Source organism: Gallus gallus, chromosome Z (genome assembly GCF_016699485.2).
Source record: "Gallus gallus isolate bGalGal1 chromosome Z, bGalGal1.mat.broiler.GRCg7b, whole genome shotgun sequence".
NCBI classification, from domain to species: Eukaryota; Metazoa; Chordata; class Aves; order Galliformes; family Phasianidae; genus Gallus; species Gallus gallus.
The window spans coordinates 57620077-57636741 of record NC_052572.1 but is presented as its reverse complement, the minus strand read 5'-3'; the positions used below and the strand labels follow the sequence as shown (position 1 = coordinate 57636741).

The window sequence follows — 16665 nt, the reverse complement described above, 5'->3', positions numbered from 1 at the left end:
TTCAAGTCAGAATCAAAGAGATGCAAGCAGGAGAAGGAATGCTTTGAAGCTGAATAATATTTTTTTCACCAAAGCAAAAGTCACAGTGACAGCCCTTTGTAAATTTTGTCTGGACAAGGGAGGTTGTGTAAAATAAAGGAAATTAACTCATAGCCAGAAAAGAGATAAGACAAGCAGACTTCAGCAGGATGATGTAGATGCAGCTGATGTGAAGAAAGCCATCTGCTAATATGTATAGTTTAAATTATTTCTTGAGATATTATTTTGACTTTTTCACCCTGTAAAGCTGGCTACTAAAAATGAGTAATAACATGCTCAAGAAATCGCTAATGATTGAAGCAATGGAAACATCTACATTTTGACAAAATAAAGCAGATATATCAATGTAAGGCCAGCAAACTGGGTGTAGCACAACATAGTTAAAGATACTTTCACTCTCCTTATCTCAAGGCCCTGAATTTGGGACGTTTGATGAGAAAGCACATACCCTTCTCATAATAGGTCAAGAACAGATCCAGGTAGTCACTTCATAAGTAATGTCTTCCTTTGGTCTTGTGATGTTATCCCTGGTCTTGATTGTTGGATAAGGGCTGATTAACGATTAGAAAAAATGATTTTTTTTCCATGATCCTTTGTTCTTCATTGATTTGTAACCGTGTACCCTACATTTTTGAGACCAACAGTAATCTAAATAATATGACTCTTACAACTGATTGTTTATGAAGTTTCTAGAGTTTCCAGTTTCTAGAACTGGTTCCAGGAACATTCTTGCACCAGTTTTTTTGTTTTGTTGTTTTGTTTGTTTTGGTTTTTTTTGTTTGTTTGTTTCTGTTATGTTACCCAAAGAATGGTTGTGCTCTCAGCATTCTGCATAATTTTCTAATAACAGTTTTGTAGAAAAGTTCAAGTTTTTTAAAGAAAAAAAAAATCTGGAGCACATTGCTCCTAAATATGAGGTATGAGTAATACTAATCGACGGCACGTAGTAGATAGTCTGACTTTCTTTACATAAATTATACATAAACCTCTTAAACCAATTCCTATTCATCTTGCATTAATTGTCTTGTTATGTTAATCCAATGCACTTGCTTATTTTTGAACTGTGGGTATATGCATGCTATTAAACTCCATCCACGTTGTCTTCCAAATCTGGGTTAGATATTTACAGACTGCTTTTTAACTATCCGATCCAAAGACTATAGTCTGCTTCAAGAATTTTGGTCTCTTTTAAATACAATAGCATAAAGATACTGAACCAAAGTGGTGTACTTTCAAAAATTCATACTTGATTTAGGATCTAACTTATATTTTGAAAAGTGGATTGTGCACTGAAAGTATGGTTGTTTTGAATTGAAGACTTGGGTACCTAAAAGAGAATTTCAGATGATTTCAGGCAGCAGAGTTTATTCTGGTAGACCTCTGCTAGCTGTAGGATCTGTACTAAAGAATGCCTCAAAGAATACACTCTATCACTCATTTTTGGTGATAGTGCTATTTATTTCCTCTGCTTCTAAAACAAAAAGTGTACAAAATGACTCTGATGCATGATCCTACTCTTAAAAGAGACTGTGCTCTCTTTGTACTGTGTCTGCCAATGGCATGATGGGATGTCAGCTATTCCTGCTGTGACAGTTCCATATTGTTTCTGATGTGCTGCAGATAGCCTGAAGGGGACTTGCTGGCTTAATATCCAGGACAGTCGCTGTGAAGTCAACATCAATGGTGCTACACTGAAATCTGAATGCTGTGCTACTTTAGGAGCAGCGTGGGGCAGCCCATGTGAGCGGTGTGAATTAGGTATGCTACTATGCTTTCATATCGTGCATCTTTTGGGAGAAAAGTGAATGTACCACCAGAAAAATTCTCACTTTTTGTTGTTGTTGTTAAAACATACAAAAACACAATGAATTGAGAATGTTTTCCGTAGCATCTTTTGTAATCTCCACCATAAGATATCATTCTAACTTTGAGGCTGTGAGGAAATAACATTTGAGTAGCTCTCCACAAGTATTATGCACTGGGATAGGTTGAAGTAAGGACTAAAATAACACAGTGAGATACCTGTTAAAAATCTTGAGGGCCTTTTATTTTGTGTGCTGTGAACATTCATCCCACCTGTTTTCAAACACATAGCTTATGTATCATTACTGACTGTAGAACAATACTAGTATTAGAACACAAGCTTAAGGCTAGAGATTGGAAGCAGGAATGCTAAATGTATACTCTGTTTTGTGGAGAATATGTTGTGCCACATTCTTGCCATGAGGTTTGAATAATACCACTAGCGGCTGAAACAGTGGCATGACATTTTAGCCTGTGGTTCTTAAATGGAACAATAACTTTGGGCAGATGTATCTGATCTAATAAGCATGGTGCAAACAACATCCAACAGTTCTCTTAACTGTGCAGTGGAGCATCGAGCAAAGATACTGCTTTGGAGTTCAGGAAGGAACGTAGTAAGTTTATAGTTTCATAGTAAGCCCTCAGTTATTATTTCTTCTAATACATATGAATAGGTAGTCTTCTTCACTGAGGCTAGATCACTTACTACATTATGCAGTCAAACTTAGATAATGTAGGAAAATTGCAAAGATAGTTTTATTCTTACATTACTTACTCTCATATGTCATTCTGAAGCAGTGGTGCATCTTTTTTGCTTAATTCCAGACACAGCTTGCTCAAGAGGATTTGCCAGAGTTAAGGGTGTTACCTGTGAAGGTAAGGTTTTTGTGTTTCTTTTCACTTGTTTTCTCTCAGAAAATAAATAAAAGAGAAAGTGAGCCATAATCATATTAATTTTAGAGCTGCTATCAATTATTGACTGTAGGGAACTTATTACTTAACACTGTTAGAGAATGTCAAAATGATACAAAAAGGATGGAAGTGCTCCTTCAGAATACATTTAATTCTTTTTCATTCTCTCATCCACAAACATCACTTCATCTTACTTAGAGAATGTGGCATCTTAATGTCCTGTGTCTTATCATCTTATAAGATTCCCTTGGATGAGAGGGAGCCAGATGCTTGTTCCGATCCTAATTCAACATGAGAGAAACAGCTGTGCTTTCTTTTGTACAGCCGAAGTTCTCAGTAAAGTTGTCACTATTTCTTTGCGTACATTCTGAAGCATCTTTCACCCCTTCATTTACCAACAGATGTAAATGAGTGTGATGTTTTTCCTGGTGTTTGTCCCAATGGACGATGTGTTAACAGTAGAGGCTCATTTCATTGTGAATGCCCAGAAGGACTGACGCTGGATGGAACAGGGCGAGTGTGTTTAGGTAAGAACACAGTCAATTTTGGCAGCCTTTTAGCTGTGTTTAACAGCTATCTGAAATAATTCTTAAAGGAGTAAGGAGAGACATTTGGTTTGTTTCAGAACTGCTGACTTTGTTAAATGTATGTTTTAGTTTATGTCTGCTTGGATTTCAGATACCTGTTAATTCAGGGAAGAGTTGGGGAATATGAATGTTTGTGATTTGTCGTATTCTGCCCTCACTGCAGTCAATAGGTTTTACTAGAGTGTTGCCCTTACTGTGATTCACATTGCCCAGTCTAAGTCACTGTGAGCTAGGCAATAGGCAGTTTGCTGGCCAGCCAGGGGCTTGTAATGCATAATGACTTGCTCTTTTTGCTATTTCTATCTACTCATTTTATGACATTAAGGTACTATCCTGTAGCAGAAATATGCAGACTGAATTGATTTGTTTGAAAGTAAGCAAAATGGGTGTAGGTAAAAATAAGACTTCATCTTTGTTGTGCAGGACACGTATCTTCTACAGACAAAACATGATGTCAGTGAAGACATAACGTCCTCTACAAAAAAAGCTTTAGGTATAAAAACTATTAAGCTCTGTATGTAAGTTAAAGGAAACAAAAATATTGTGTAGGAAGTGTAGGTAGCATTTATTAGTCTGTTAATGGAAGTGCATGAATGAAATATGGTAGTGCTTTCTACAGTCACAAGTTTTATAAAATATTAAATTGCTACACGTTTTTGTAGCATCTAAACTATCCTAATAACACCACATTGCCTGACAGTGGATGTGCTTGGTTTTCTTTTCCTTTCCTCTTTAACCAGATTTTCTATTGGATATTCTGAAAGAATTTTTGTTTTTTACATCTGATAAGCTGTGAAATCCATATTCAGATAGCATAAAATATTTACATGGTTTTAAACAAGCTGCATTTCATAATTTAGAATGATATTTATCTATAAGATTATGGGAAAAAATAGTGACAGATTTATTGTGATTTGTAATGTATCCTAAAAAGGGCAGGTCTGCTTTGACTGCAGTTAGTGCCACACATGCCTTCTCCATCTATGGATTCAGCTTTTTGCAGTACAACTTTTTTTTTTTTTTTTTTCTTTTTTACCATTTCTGATGACTATGAAAATATAATTACTGACAGCATTTGATTTCTTTTGAGAAAACAGTACGGAACAATTGCAATTATTGAGACCTTGTTTCACGTCAGTCAAGAATTTGGCTGTTCTAATCCATATTTTCTACTTCAGTGGTGTTCTCATTCTTCTAGATTCAAGTTTAAGCAATCAGTTTTCCTTTAGATGTTCCATTGTTTATCAGTAGCTGATACGAACAGCTACCAGGTTGTGTTTTGTTGCTGGTGATGTTTTTTTAAAATATGAATGTAATTCTAGAGATGTTTTTTAAAATGAGAATTTTGAAAATAAACAGATGTACATTCTCAGCATAAAAGTTCTCTTAGAAAAAAGAAATAATTCAAAGCAAAGTCTGCCAAGATGCATGTGTATAGCATATGCAGTTTTTCCTGTTGGGTTTTACTTCATTTTTTTTTTTTACCCCATACTTATCAGTTCTCTTTGCAGCCACTATCATCTGTGGCCTTCAACCCTGTTTTACTTCTTAGTGAGAAACTTCATAAGAAGAGGTAGTTGCAACAATGGAGTTGTTTTCAAGCAATGCACAGAGTTCCTTTACCCTCCAATCCATTTTTTCTTATCCTACTTTAATGAAAAAATGTCCTTTTACATTTCAAGATATGTGCCTTCTCCTGTGCTACATAATGCCGTAGATTTCTCAAATACTTTATTTCCTAAAGGGTCCAATGGCTGATTTTAGTGATAACAAATATTTATTAGAATTATGTTTGCTGAATCTGTTGAAGTGAAAATAAATGTGATATTGATATAAAGAACTTCGCAGGAAACCATGAATATTCTTTAAACAATTTTCATTTCTAATATTTTCTTCTAAATTGTTTACCTTAGGATGTATATAAGGTAATCCATATTGCAAAATGTTGAAGGATGTATATGGAAAATAGTTCACCAGATCTTTTGTGTTGTATTTTTTAAATAATGCATTTTCTCCAAATCTTTTTGTGCTAAGTAAATAAAATGTTAGGTTTCTTAAAGCCTAACTTCCAGTTCAGTGTATCATATCAAATATTCTGGCTTCCAGTCCGTTTTAGTCATACTAGGAGAATGTGGAATCATAGACATCTTCTCTAACACTGCTGTAATTGTCTGTTTCCTGTTATTTGTACAGTTTTTCAGATTTTTGAAATTCAGAGACATTTTCCTAAGTTGCAGAAGTTAGCATTTAGATAAATACTTCTACTGCTACGTGATACAACAGAGATTTGGAAGCTTACCAGTAGCAACTTCTAACTTCAACTCTGTGCAGTGTATAGCGAAATCTGTCTTGCAGAAACTGAACCACATAAGTAATGCCCTGGAAGCAGCTGCTTCTGAAAGACAGAAAACTCCACTGAAGTATAACATTTCCCTTTGTTGTTTTAAAATGGGCAGATATTCGCATGGAGCAGTGTTACCTGAAATGGGATGAAGATGAATGCATTCAGTCTGTACCTGGCAAATTTCGTATGGATGCCTGCTGCTGTGCTGTGGGTGCTGCCTGGGGCTCTGACTGTGAGGAGTGTCCAAAGCCTGGCACAAAGGAGTATGAGGCTCTGTGCCCCAGAGGTCCTGGCTTTTCCAACAGAGGAGATATTCTAACTGGCAGACCATTTTATAAAGGCAAGAGTTCACTATTATCTAAAAATTATATATGTACATCTTGGTGACCATTCTAATGAAATGCCAGGGTTTGTATCTGTTACATACTTGAGGTGAGAAATACTGTAAATATATTCACCTTACAGAGCTTGTGCTACAGGTGGGAAACCTACTGCTTGCATGTTCATCCTTCTCAGTTATTTCCCCTTCCCCAGCCCTGAGGGGTCTATCCTGCTGCCCAGACTCCTCCTTTTATATAAATACAAATACAAATAAATAAATATTCAAAATGCTTAAGCCTCTTTTTTTTTTTTTTTTAATAGATATCAATGAGTGCAAGGTGTTCCCTGGTATGTGCATGAATGGTAAATGCAGGAACACAATTGGAAGTTTCAAATGTAGGTGTAACAGCGGGTTTGCTTTAGATATGGAGGAAAGAAATTGTACAGGTAAGTCTTGCATTTTCTCTGGCTTTTAAAGAAACTTGTGATGGTTACACAGCTTAGTGATCTGGAAGCTTAATGCAATTAATTTCCTTCAAATTCTGAAAGATTTATCTGTGATCAGAGTGGACAACTATCTTGTTTTCCTTTTAGAAAGTGATTCTGTAGTTAATTTGACTTTCTTTTGGTGCATGGACATTAAGAATCTGTTAAATTGGTGCTGTAAGTGCTTGCCATTCTCTATCAGTACAAACTGGAAAATTAATAAATTCACCAGTAAAGCTAATCTCAACATTTCAATATGCAGATTAACTCACTTTCTTACTACCAGATGAACTGAGAGACTCCATTACTGATTATTTCTCATTTTGATATGGTAGCTAAGCACATACAGAAATACCTGTGCGATTCTGACAGCAGTGTGTTAACTCAAGAAGAGCCAAATGTTTAATTTAAAGTTTAATTTAAAAGTTTAGTATTTTGTTATTTACTGCCTAGAAAGCTGAAATGGAAGACAAGTGTGATGGTTTCCCGGTTATGAGAACCTGTATGCCTGCATTGTGGGTGGCTCTGTGTTGAAAATGAAGTTTTTTTTTTACCACACGGGAGTCTTTGAGTGAGTCTGAGTAATATGAAGTGTGGGTGGTAAAGCATGTTAACTGAGGTTGGGCTGTATGTTAATGTTGCCCTAACTGGTGATTTCCTTGTTTTTCTAGTGACTGCACTGATGAGAAATGCATTTAGCTGACTTTATTTCTAATCTAACGAGAATAGGTCAAAAAAATTCTCCCTACTAAAGGTTCATTTGGTTCTGTTTTTCACAGAAAGTTTATTCTGATTGAAATGTTCCAATGAACAGTAACGGAGACCCAGATTTTATTAAGTGGGAGACTTTTTGTTTGTTTGTATTAAATTAGTAACAAAATATTTTATAAAGCCTGTAGGAAGCCACGCAATCAGTGGCATCCCAGGCCCACCACATGGATTACCATTCCACACCTCTGCACATCTGTGTACGAGAACTGATCTTCTACCAACAGAAATGTATTCACGGGAAATAAGGAGGCAGAGAAGATTCTTACATGCAGTGAAAAATGAACCATGTAGTCTTTGATTTTTTCTTTTTTTTTCTTTTGTTCTTCCTTTGTTTCTTCAGTTAAGATTGCATTTTCCTTCTTTTCTTGAGCTACTCAAAAAATCACTCCATTGTCCGGGTCACCATCTTAGAACAGACATGTTGATGCCTTTCTCTGCTATTATATTCTTTGCTTCCCAGATTTCTCGGATGACAGAACCAATCCTATGGCCTATCCCTTTGGACTAGCATCTTCATTGTTTCAAATACTTTTTAATTTTTATTCCTTGTACAGAGTTCATGTTTTCTTAATAAATAAAAGTTAATGACAAAATTGTGAATAAATTTCAAGGTGGAGATTGTATTGTGCAGGGCATGAAGCAAAGGTATTGAATACCAGTTCACCTCAGAAACAGTGGATGGGCAGTAGAATGAGGAGGAGTGGTGTCTGAAAACATGTGAGGAGACAGTGAATAATACACTGTCCAGTTCTTTCCAGCCTTCTTTTTCAGCAGCAGTCTGTTTCATTGGATCATATCTATGTTACAAATTCCTGTTCAGATTCCTGCCTTATTACCAGTGTGTTTTACCATGAGTCCTTCCTTTTCTTTTACCTTCCACAAACTTGGTATAGTTTTCCAGAGAAAGTATCATTCAAACTTAGTTAATAAAATACACAAGCTACAAGAAACTAGTGAATTGTAATTTTTGCTTTCAAATAAGCTACTTTAATTTTGAAGGGAACACTTTGTTGTAAGCTTATAATGCTGTTACTTGAGAATTGTCCTCATGAAAAGCAGTTTAATGTCAATAACAGTGCATTCTTGGGGTCAAATGGTACCTCTGTGATAATGACTTAGAATTTATTACCGTTAGCTTCCTTAGAAATGTAACTTTAATTTACACTTAATGGAAGCCTACTTGTTTCTTAGTGTATAGCTGAGAACTCTAAAGTCATTGCATTATGAATCTTCCACAAACTTCTTCACATAATCAGATTATTTTAAATATTAAATGAATTACGTTTCTGTTGATTTATGTACTACATATGATTTTTATTTAATTAATTTAAAATGACCAATTTTTGAGAAATAAATGATCACCTTAAACTCTGATTTTTCTACCTTTCAATTTACTGTAAAATAGATATTGATGAATGCCGGATCTCCCCAGACTTATGTGGAAGTGGTACTTGTGTTAATACTCCTGGAAGCTTTGAGTGTGAGTGCTTTGATGGTTATGAAAGTGGATTCATGATGATGAAGAACTGTATGGGTAAGTGTTGCCAAGATGAGCTAAGTCCTTCAATTTACTGTATTCTTGTACTATACTAGCTGTGCTGCACTGAGTGCTTCATATGCATAATTACTGTTACTTCTTGAAAAAAAAAGACACGTTCAGTAAAGAGGATGGATAACTGAACTGTGTGCACAGCTTTGCTTGTTCATTTTGCTGATGACATTTACATATTTCTATATAGATTATATAGATTGTCAGTGACTATTCATTCATATAGTTTCAGCAGTGACTAATGAGGTATTGAAATATACAGCTAAGAATAAAAGGTATTTTGAAAGTAGTATGATTCACATTTCCTTTATACTCTTAGGGCTTAAGAAATTCTGAGAGTATTTCCTGAAAACCCACTTATCTTTAAATGGTCTAAAGTTATAAGAATAGATACTGAATCACCAAATGCTGACAACCTCCTTAAAAATAAAATAAAATTAAAAAATCTGAAGTTAACATTCTGTATACACCATAAAAATTTAAAGTTTGAGATTTTCATCTTGGTTGAATGCTCTTTTCCCTTGATAAGTTCAATTTTATTATTGTGACTCTAAAACTTTCTGTTGATGAAGGGAACAAATCATTCAAATTCTCTTCAGACTCCTGAAACAGAATCACCTTTGAGGATTGTCCAGTCCAACCCCTGCTGAGTGCAGGGTAAACTAGAGCAAGGACCATATGCAGTTGGATATTGAAAATCTTCAGGGATGGATATTGCACAGTCATAGAATCATAGAATCCTTAGAGTTGGAGGGGAACTCTGAAAGCCATCTAGTCCATCTCCTCTGCAATGAATGGGGACATCCACAGCTAGTTCAGGTTTCCCCAGGGCTTAATCCAGACTTGACCTGGAAGTTTCCAGGGACAGCTTCCGTCTTATAGAATCTTATAGAATAGAAATCATAGAAATCTGTTCCAGTGCCTCACCACCCCTCACTGTAAAAGACTTTTTCCTTATATCTTATGCATTCTCTTTAAGCTTGAAACCATTTCCTCTTGTTAGAATCATAGAACCATAGAACTGCTGAGGTTGGAAAAGACCTTAGAGATCATCAAGTCCAACCACAACCTAACCATACTACCCTAACTCTAACAACCCAACGCTAAATCATGTCCCTGAGCACCACATCCAACGGGTTTTTAAACACATCCACGGATGGTGACTCAAACACCTCCCTGGGGAGCCTATTCCAGTGCTTAACAACCCTTTCTGTAAAGAAATTTTTCCTGATATCCAACCTAAACTTACCCTGGCACACTTGACGCCATTTCTCCTTGTCCTGTCAACAGTGAGAAGGGACCAACCCTGCTCTTTCTGTAAGCACCTTTCAGATATTGGAAGGGAGCAATAAGGTCTTCTCTCAGCCTCTTTTTCCCCAAAATTACTTCTGTCACCATGGACCCTGCTGAAGAGTCTGTCCCCTTCTTTCCTGGTGCTCTCCTTTAGATACTGATAGGCTGCTGTCAGGTCACCTCACAGCCTTCTCTTCTGCAGGCTGAACAGCCTCAGCTCTCTCAGCCTGTCCTCATAGGAGTGGTGTTCTATCCCTTGGGGCCCTCCTCTGGACATGCTCCAACAGGTCCATGCCTCTCCTATACTGAGGACTCCACATCTGGGTGCAGTACTCCAGGTGAGGTCTCACCAGCACAGAGCAGGGGGGCAGGATCACCTCCCTCGCCCTGCTGGCCATGCTGCTTTTGCTGCAGCCCAGGATATGTTTGGTCTCCTTGGTTGCAAGGGCACATTGCTGGCTTATGTCTAGCTTCCCATCCACCAGTATTCCCAGGTCCTTTTCAGCAGGGCTGCTTTCATCCCCCAGCTTGCACTGATAGTGGGTGTTGCCTCGTCCCAGGTGCAAGACCTTGCATTTGGCTTTGTTGAACCGCATGAGGTTCACCTGGGTTTCTGCTAACCATGCCGTATTGTATTCATATCATTTGTATGTTTGGAAATGACTTCCAAATGGAAATGTTCTCTTCTTCATCACTTTTCCAAGGATCCAAATGAGGCTGAATGCCCTGCAGTTCCCTAGATACTCTTTCTTACCCTTTTTGTGGAATTGATTGATACTTGCTTTCCTCCCATAATAAAGATTCTAATCTAATTGCCATAGCTTTTCAAAGATGATCCATAGTGGCCTCACAGTGACATTGGTCAAATTTCTCAGCAACTGGGGGTAAGTTTCACAAGGTTCCATGGATCTGTGAATGTCTAATTTGTTTAAATGTTACTTAACTTGATAATGTCCCACCAAGAGTAAGTCTTCCTTGTTTCAGACTTTAGCACTGATTTTAGGTCTCAGATTCCTGAAAGCAAATACTTACAGGGGAGGATGTAGGCAAAGACAGTTTTGAGTAGAATCATAGAATCGTGGAACCATAGAATTGCAAGGTTGGAAAGGACCTGCAAGATATCTAGTCTAACCATCTTCCTATCACCATTACTACCACAGCCACTAAACCATATCTCACAGCACCTCATCCAGACAAATATATACCTTCTGCCAGATGTCCAGTGTCCACAATTCCTTTTCTTCATTCAGCATTGAGTCCATATTTTCTCTTATCTTCCTTTTGCCAATGATATACTTGTGGAAGACTTTCTTTTTATTTTCATACTGACCCTTGCCAGGGTCAAACTGTGATGGAATCCCTGCGTACTCAAGCAGGGCCTCAGTATTCTTCACAGATCACCTGTCCCTGCTTTTTGTGCTTCCAACTGACCTTAAATATGTGGTCCTATGGCCCCCATGCAGGCCTTTTGTCACCTGTACATGATTTCCTGTATGCTGTGATGCTTGAAGACACCAAGAATCACCAAAAAGTCATTGCCTGAATTACAGGTTAACATAACAAGGAAGCTAAACCATGTAAACCTTCAGGAGAGACAAGGTACGAATGCAGAGAGTGAATACTATTTGTTTTCTGTAAGACAGACATGGGGAACTGAGATGTCAGATTAATAAACAGAGAGTGAAAAAAATAAGAAAAAATACTTCTTGAGGACCTTTTGCAGAAACTAAGAAAAGGAAGGAGTAATTCTGAGTCAAAACATCTTGGAACTTTGAGGATTATCCAAACAGGAGTATATCAAGAAAGAAGTTGGATTCTGTCATCAGTCAGCTTCTCCCTTAATATGAATAACTTGCAAAATCCTGTGATGCCTTAGCTAATCTCTCAGGCTAACAAAATGTGACACTAGTTTACCTATTTGAATGAAAGTCTCCCATTTCAAAGAAGGCTATTTGCAGTTCTTCCTGGGAGCCCAAAAGCAAGACCGCATCCTGCAGTCATAGATGTCTTTTCGTTGTAATTCTTTGTCTGTAGCCTTGGCTGCATTTATCAAGTCTGAGAGTTAAATGCTCAGTTTACATTGTAAGTTGTAGAATGTATATTTCTCTGCCCCATATCCATATAAACAGTAGCTCTCAAACTGAATGGCAGTTTAGTTAAAAGTTAGCATGCATGTCCCCATTAATTGCAATTCATGGACAACAATTTCAATGCATGCATAAATAAGTATCTGGTTGAATTAAGAAGCACTTTTTGAAAAATTCATCATGATAACACTTTGATCAAAATAGTGACCACTCAAACAGATGCTTTCTTTTCTTGTTTCTTGTTTCTCTTAGAATAAGTAATTATGAATGATGTGTTTTTCCCCAAGAAAATAAAATAAATTCAACTTAATTTAGAGTTTAGTAATCTATAGTATTTTGTTTACCCTGTTACACAGAATGAGGAAAGGAGTAGCGTTGCTTGAATTAAACTGTTGTTTCATTTGTGAACTCCTGAACTTGACACTTGCAAGCTCTGACGACAGCCTTTCCCTTTTTTTATTATTTTTTTATTTATTCTTATTTTTATTTTTTTGCTCCTTAGTAGTGAATTTATGCTTACTTCTCATGATTTATTTTCAGATATTGATGAATGCGAACGCAACCCTCTGCTATGTAGAGGTGGCATGTGTGTGAACACAGAAGGGAGTTTTCAGTGTGACTGTCCTGTGGGACATGAACTGTCACCATCACGTGAGGAATGCATTGGTGAGTTTCCACTAAGAGTAATAGTCTTCAGCTTTCTGAAAAGGGCAATATTTTGTGCGGTGTGTTACTGGTAAGGATGTGACTGCAGAATACTGTGTATGGATTCTTTATCTTCCTTGGAATACCTTCAAATAAAATGAATTCCTTCGAATTAAAACCTTATAGCAGACCCCATAAAAAAACTCCAATGCCTGTGGCACTGTTGACTTCAAAGTGAGTTATTTTACCAGGCCTCTACAGATTATTAAGGAACTCAAAGGACTGTACTGCTCATGTTAACAACTTTCAATTGAAAGACATAAAAGTACGTAGTGAACCTTGTTCCTACAACAACAAAAAGTTTTTTTGTCCCCGTAGTGAAATGCAGCTCTGCTTTTTTGCACATAATTTACTAAAAAGCTGGGGGGAAAAAACTAAAAGCTGTAAAGCGGGTTGCCTGTTTGGTTGCTGTGTTTGATGCATAGTCACTGCATGAGTTGGCTTAAACTCCTGCAAGTTGGAGTACCATGCACTTTCTGAGGGTCAGTATTCAGCATGTGCTGCTGTTAATATTCACAGACAAGAAGTGAAGAAAATAAACATTTGGTCACTGTGCACGCTATATTTGATCCCTAGACCTGCTATACAGAGGTCCATACCTTGAACTGGAAAATAAAGAGAACAAGAAATTGAACATGTTTGAATTCTATTGTTTTGAAATATTATTCTTTATCCTCTTTCTCTGGCATTTGAGAAGTTATAGTATGCATTCTGGCTAGCAAGTAATCAAAATAAACACTTCTTTTCCAGATGTAAATGAATGCTCACTAAGTGACAATCTCTGCAGAAATGGCAACTGTGTGAACATGGTTGGAACATACCAGTGTTCCTGTAACTCTGGATACCAAGCCACGGCTGACAGACAAGGCTGCGTAGGCAAGTGCTACATACCTTCAGCTGTATGTTTTTACTGCCATGTATATTATTTCATAGGGCTTTCATACTACATTCCATATGTTGTCTTTTGCACTTGTTTTAACATCCCTAGTAATAAATTTGAAGAAAAGCAACAACTAAAAGTAGCTACTTGCTCCCACATATGAAAATGCAGTTGAAAGACAAAAGGTTGAACAAAATGTAAATCAGGAGAGTGCAGTGTAAGAACTGAAAACCAGAATCATTAATGGTAAACTTGTTCATATCCTAAGTAAAATTGCAAGAGGTGGTGACTTTTCCTTATAAAAGTGGACTTACTGTAACTAATGTTGCTTCCCCAGATATTGATGAATGTATGATAATGAATGGTGGCTGTGACACCCACTGCACCAACTCAGAGGGCAGCTACGAATGTAGCTGCAGTGATGGTTATGCTCTAATGCCAGATGTCAGGACGTGTGCGGGTATGTTTTAATATCTTTATTGGATTTCATTTAAAATGTATTGAAAGTTACAGCATTTGAGCCAATATGAATATGATCATATGTAAGTCTGCACCAGTGTGAGTGAACTATTTTCTACTTTTATTTCAGATATTGATGAATGTGAAAACAATCCAGATATATGTGATGGAGGGCAATGTAGTAACATTCCAGGGGAGTATCGCTGTCTCTGTTATGATGGATTTATGGCTTCTATGGACATGAAAACTTGTATTGGTAAGTATCTGTATGCACTGAAGGTAATGCAAGTCTAAAAACTGTACAGCTAACATTTTGGGATTTTCTGCTGAATCCTTGAAAAAAGGTTTTGGAATGCTACATGAATTGTAGGAAACAAAAGACGTGTAGGTCTTTCTTACTGCTGTCAGGAAGGGTATAAGAAATATTAAAAAAACTCTAGGCATGAGTCAAGTTCTGTAATTCCAAAAATAGGATTGATTTAATCAAAATTGTGGGATTTCTCTAGAGCACTATGACTGAGAAGACAATGTTTGGGTGCCCCAGCATTTTATTATGTCCCTTTTAAATATTTTAGCTCATGCTCGCAACTACAGAAAGTTATCATGAGTGACTATAAAGAAAATGAAAATAGAAGTATTACTTCGGTTTAAATTAACATGTTTAGTTTGTTTTGGTGCTTATGTGAAGCCACCACCTTTTACATATAATGTTTCATTTATTTTAAGATGCACTGGGCTATGTTACTTAAATAATATTTTGAGAACATCTGTCCATTAAACCTTTCAATAGTCATCTTAAACAGGTGCACACAGACACACTGAGGAGAAGTTATACTGTGTAATGCTGATCAAAGAAGTTCTAGAATTACAAAGTATCCCGGGTTAAAAGGGACCCACAAGGGTCATTGAGTCTGACCCCTGGCTCCACACAGTACCACCCAAAATCCAAACCCTCTATCTGAGGGCGCTGTCCAAACACTCTTTGGGCTCCAGGGCCATGCCCACTGCCCTGTGCATCCCGTTCTATACCCACGGCCCTCTGATGCAGACCCTTTCCCTGACCCTCAGCTACGCCTCCCCTAACATAGCTCCATGCTGTTCCCTCAGGCCCTCTTGCTGTCAAAGAGAGCAGAGCTCAGCACTGCCCTCTGTTCCCTGTGAGGAGCTGCAGCTGCCATGAGGGCTCCCCTCAGCTCCTCTGCCCTGGGCTGAGCATTCCTAGGGACCTCAGCTGCTCCTCACACACCTTGCCGTTCAGACTCTTCACCATTTTCATGGCCCTCCTTTGGATGCTCTGTAAGAGCTTGATGCCCTTCCTCCACTGTGGCAGCCAACCTGCAGGCAGTGCTGGAGATAAGGCCACACAGCACAGAGCAGAAGGCACAGCCCCTCCCCTCACCCAGTGGCAGCACTGGGCCTGCTGCACCCCAGGATACAGTTGGCCCGTTGGTCTCCAGGGCATTTTTATTGCCTCGTGATGGCTTGCCATCAGGCAGAACACCTTGATCCCTTTCTGCAGGGCTGCTATCCACCTCTTGTCCTCTCCATCTGTATGTATAGCTAGAGTTAACCTGTCACAGGTGCAGAATCTGTCAGTTGCTGTTCTTAAACTTCATGCCCAGCCCTTTAATTTGCCAAGATTTTTTTGCAAACCCTCTTTACTCTCAAAGGAGTCAATAGCATCTCCTAGCGTGCTTCTGACATTTTTACCACAACAATAGCTTTCCAAAATGAAAAAGTGTGCTTTTAGGTGACAGCAGCATTTAACTAATAATAAATTTATGTGCACTTACAGATGTGAATGAATGTGATTTGAATTCCAACATTTGTATGTTTGGGGAGTGTGAGAACACTAAAGGTTCCTTCATTTGTCACTGCCAGCTAGGATATTCAGTCAAGAAAGGAACTACTGGATGCACAGGTAAAGTAAATTTCCAACATATATGTCATGATGTATACATATCTTAGTTGGCTTTAAGGTAAAATAAATGCCCAGGTGTGTTCACATGCAAGCAAGGTTTTTGTTTCTTCATAACAGTAAGTGTAGGAGTCTAACTTTTGTATGTGTCAGCATGTTTCCAGGAGTTCAAAAAGGTGTACTCCTTGACCAGTATCAGTGTGGTTGAAGAGGCCTTGTAGGTAATGGCAGTTTTAAAGGCAAACCTTGTTCTTGTGTAAACTAGGGGAATATCTATGGTGTGGAACTTAGGCTGACCAGGTGCATCTGCATTTGTCTTAAAGTATACTATATGAACTATTTGCCATGCATACTTAAGGGATGAACTCATGTGTCAACTACAGCTGCAGGAAATGACCCAGGAGTCTAAGAAAAAGATCAAAAGGGAAAACAGTAGAAGAAAAGAATGAAAAAGAAAGTGATTGTGTAAGAAGGAAACTAAATGCCTTCCTTTATCCCATGCTAACAAATT

The 16665-nt window shown here is 37.7% G+C and overlaps 1 protein-coding gene across 2 annotated transcripts in view; it reads left to right on the top strand.

Annotated features, from left to right (window-relative positions):
- The window catches only part of FBN2 (fibrillin 2), a 163879-nt gene that overhangs the window by 99175 nt on the left and 48039 nt on the right, over window positions 1-16665 (top strand). For both annotated transcript variants that reach the window (XM_004949379.5, XM_424715.8), the window contains 11 exons: window positions 1660-1797; window positions 2668-2718; window positions 3156-3281; window positions 5798-6025; window positions 6328-6453; window positions 8669-8797; window positions 12733-12858; window positions 13648-13773; window positions 14115-14237; window positions 14367-14492; window positions 16032-16157. In XM_004949379.5, the coding sequence (XP_004949436.2) occupies window positions 1660-1797; window positions 2668-2718; window positions 3156-3281; window positions 5798-6025; window positions 6328-6453; window positions 8669-8797; window positions 12733-12858; window positions 13648-13773; window positions 14115-14237; window positions 14367-14492; window positions 16032-16157 (1425 nt within the window). The remainder of the gene's footprint in view (window positions 1-1659; window positions 1798-2667; window positions 2719-3155; window positions 3282-5797; window positions 6026-6327; window positions 6454-8668; window positions 8798-12732; window positions 12859-13647; window positions 13774-14114; window positions 14238-14366; window positions 14493-16031; window positions 16158-16665) is intronic.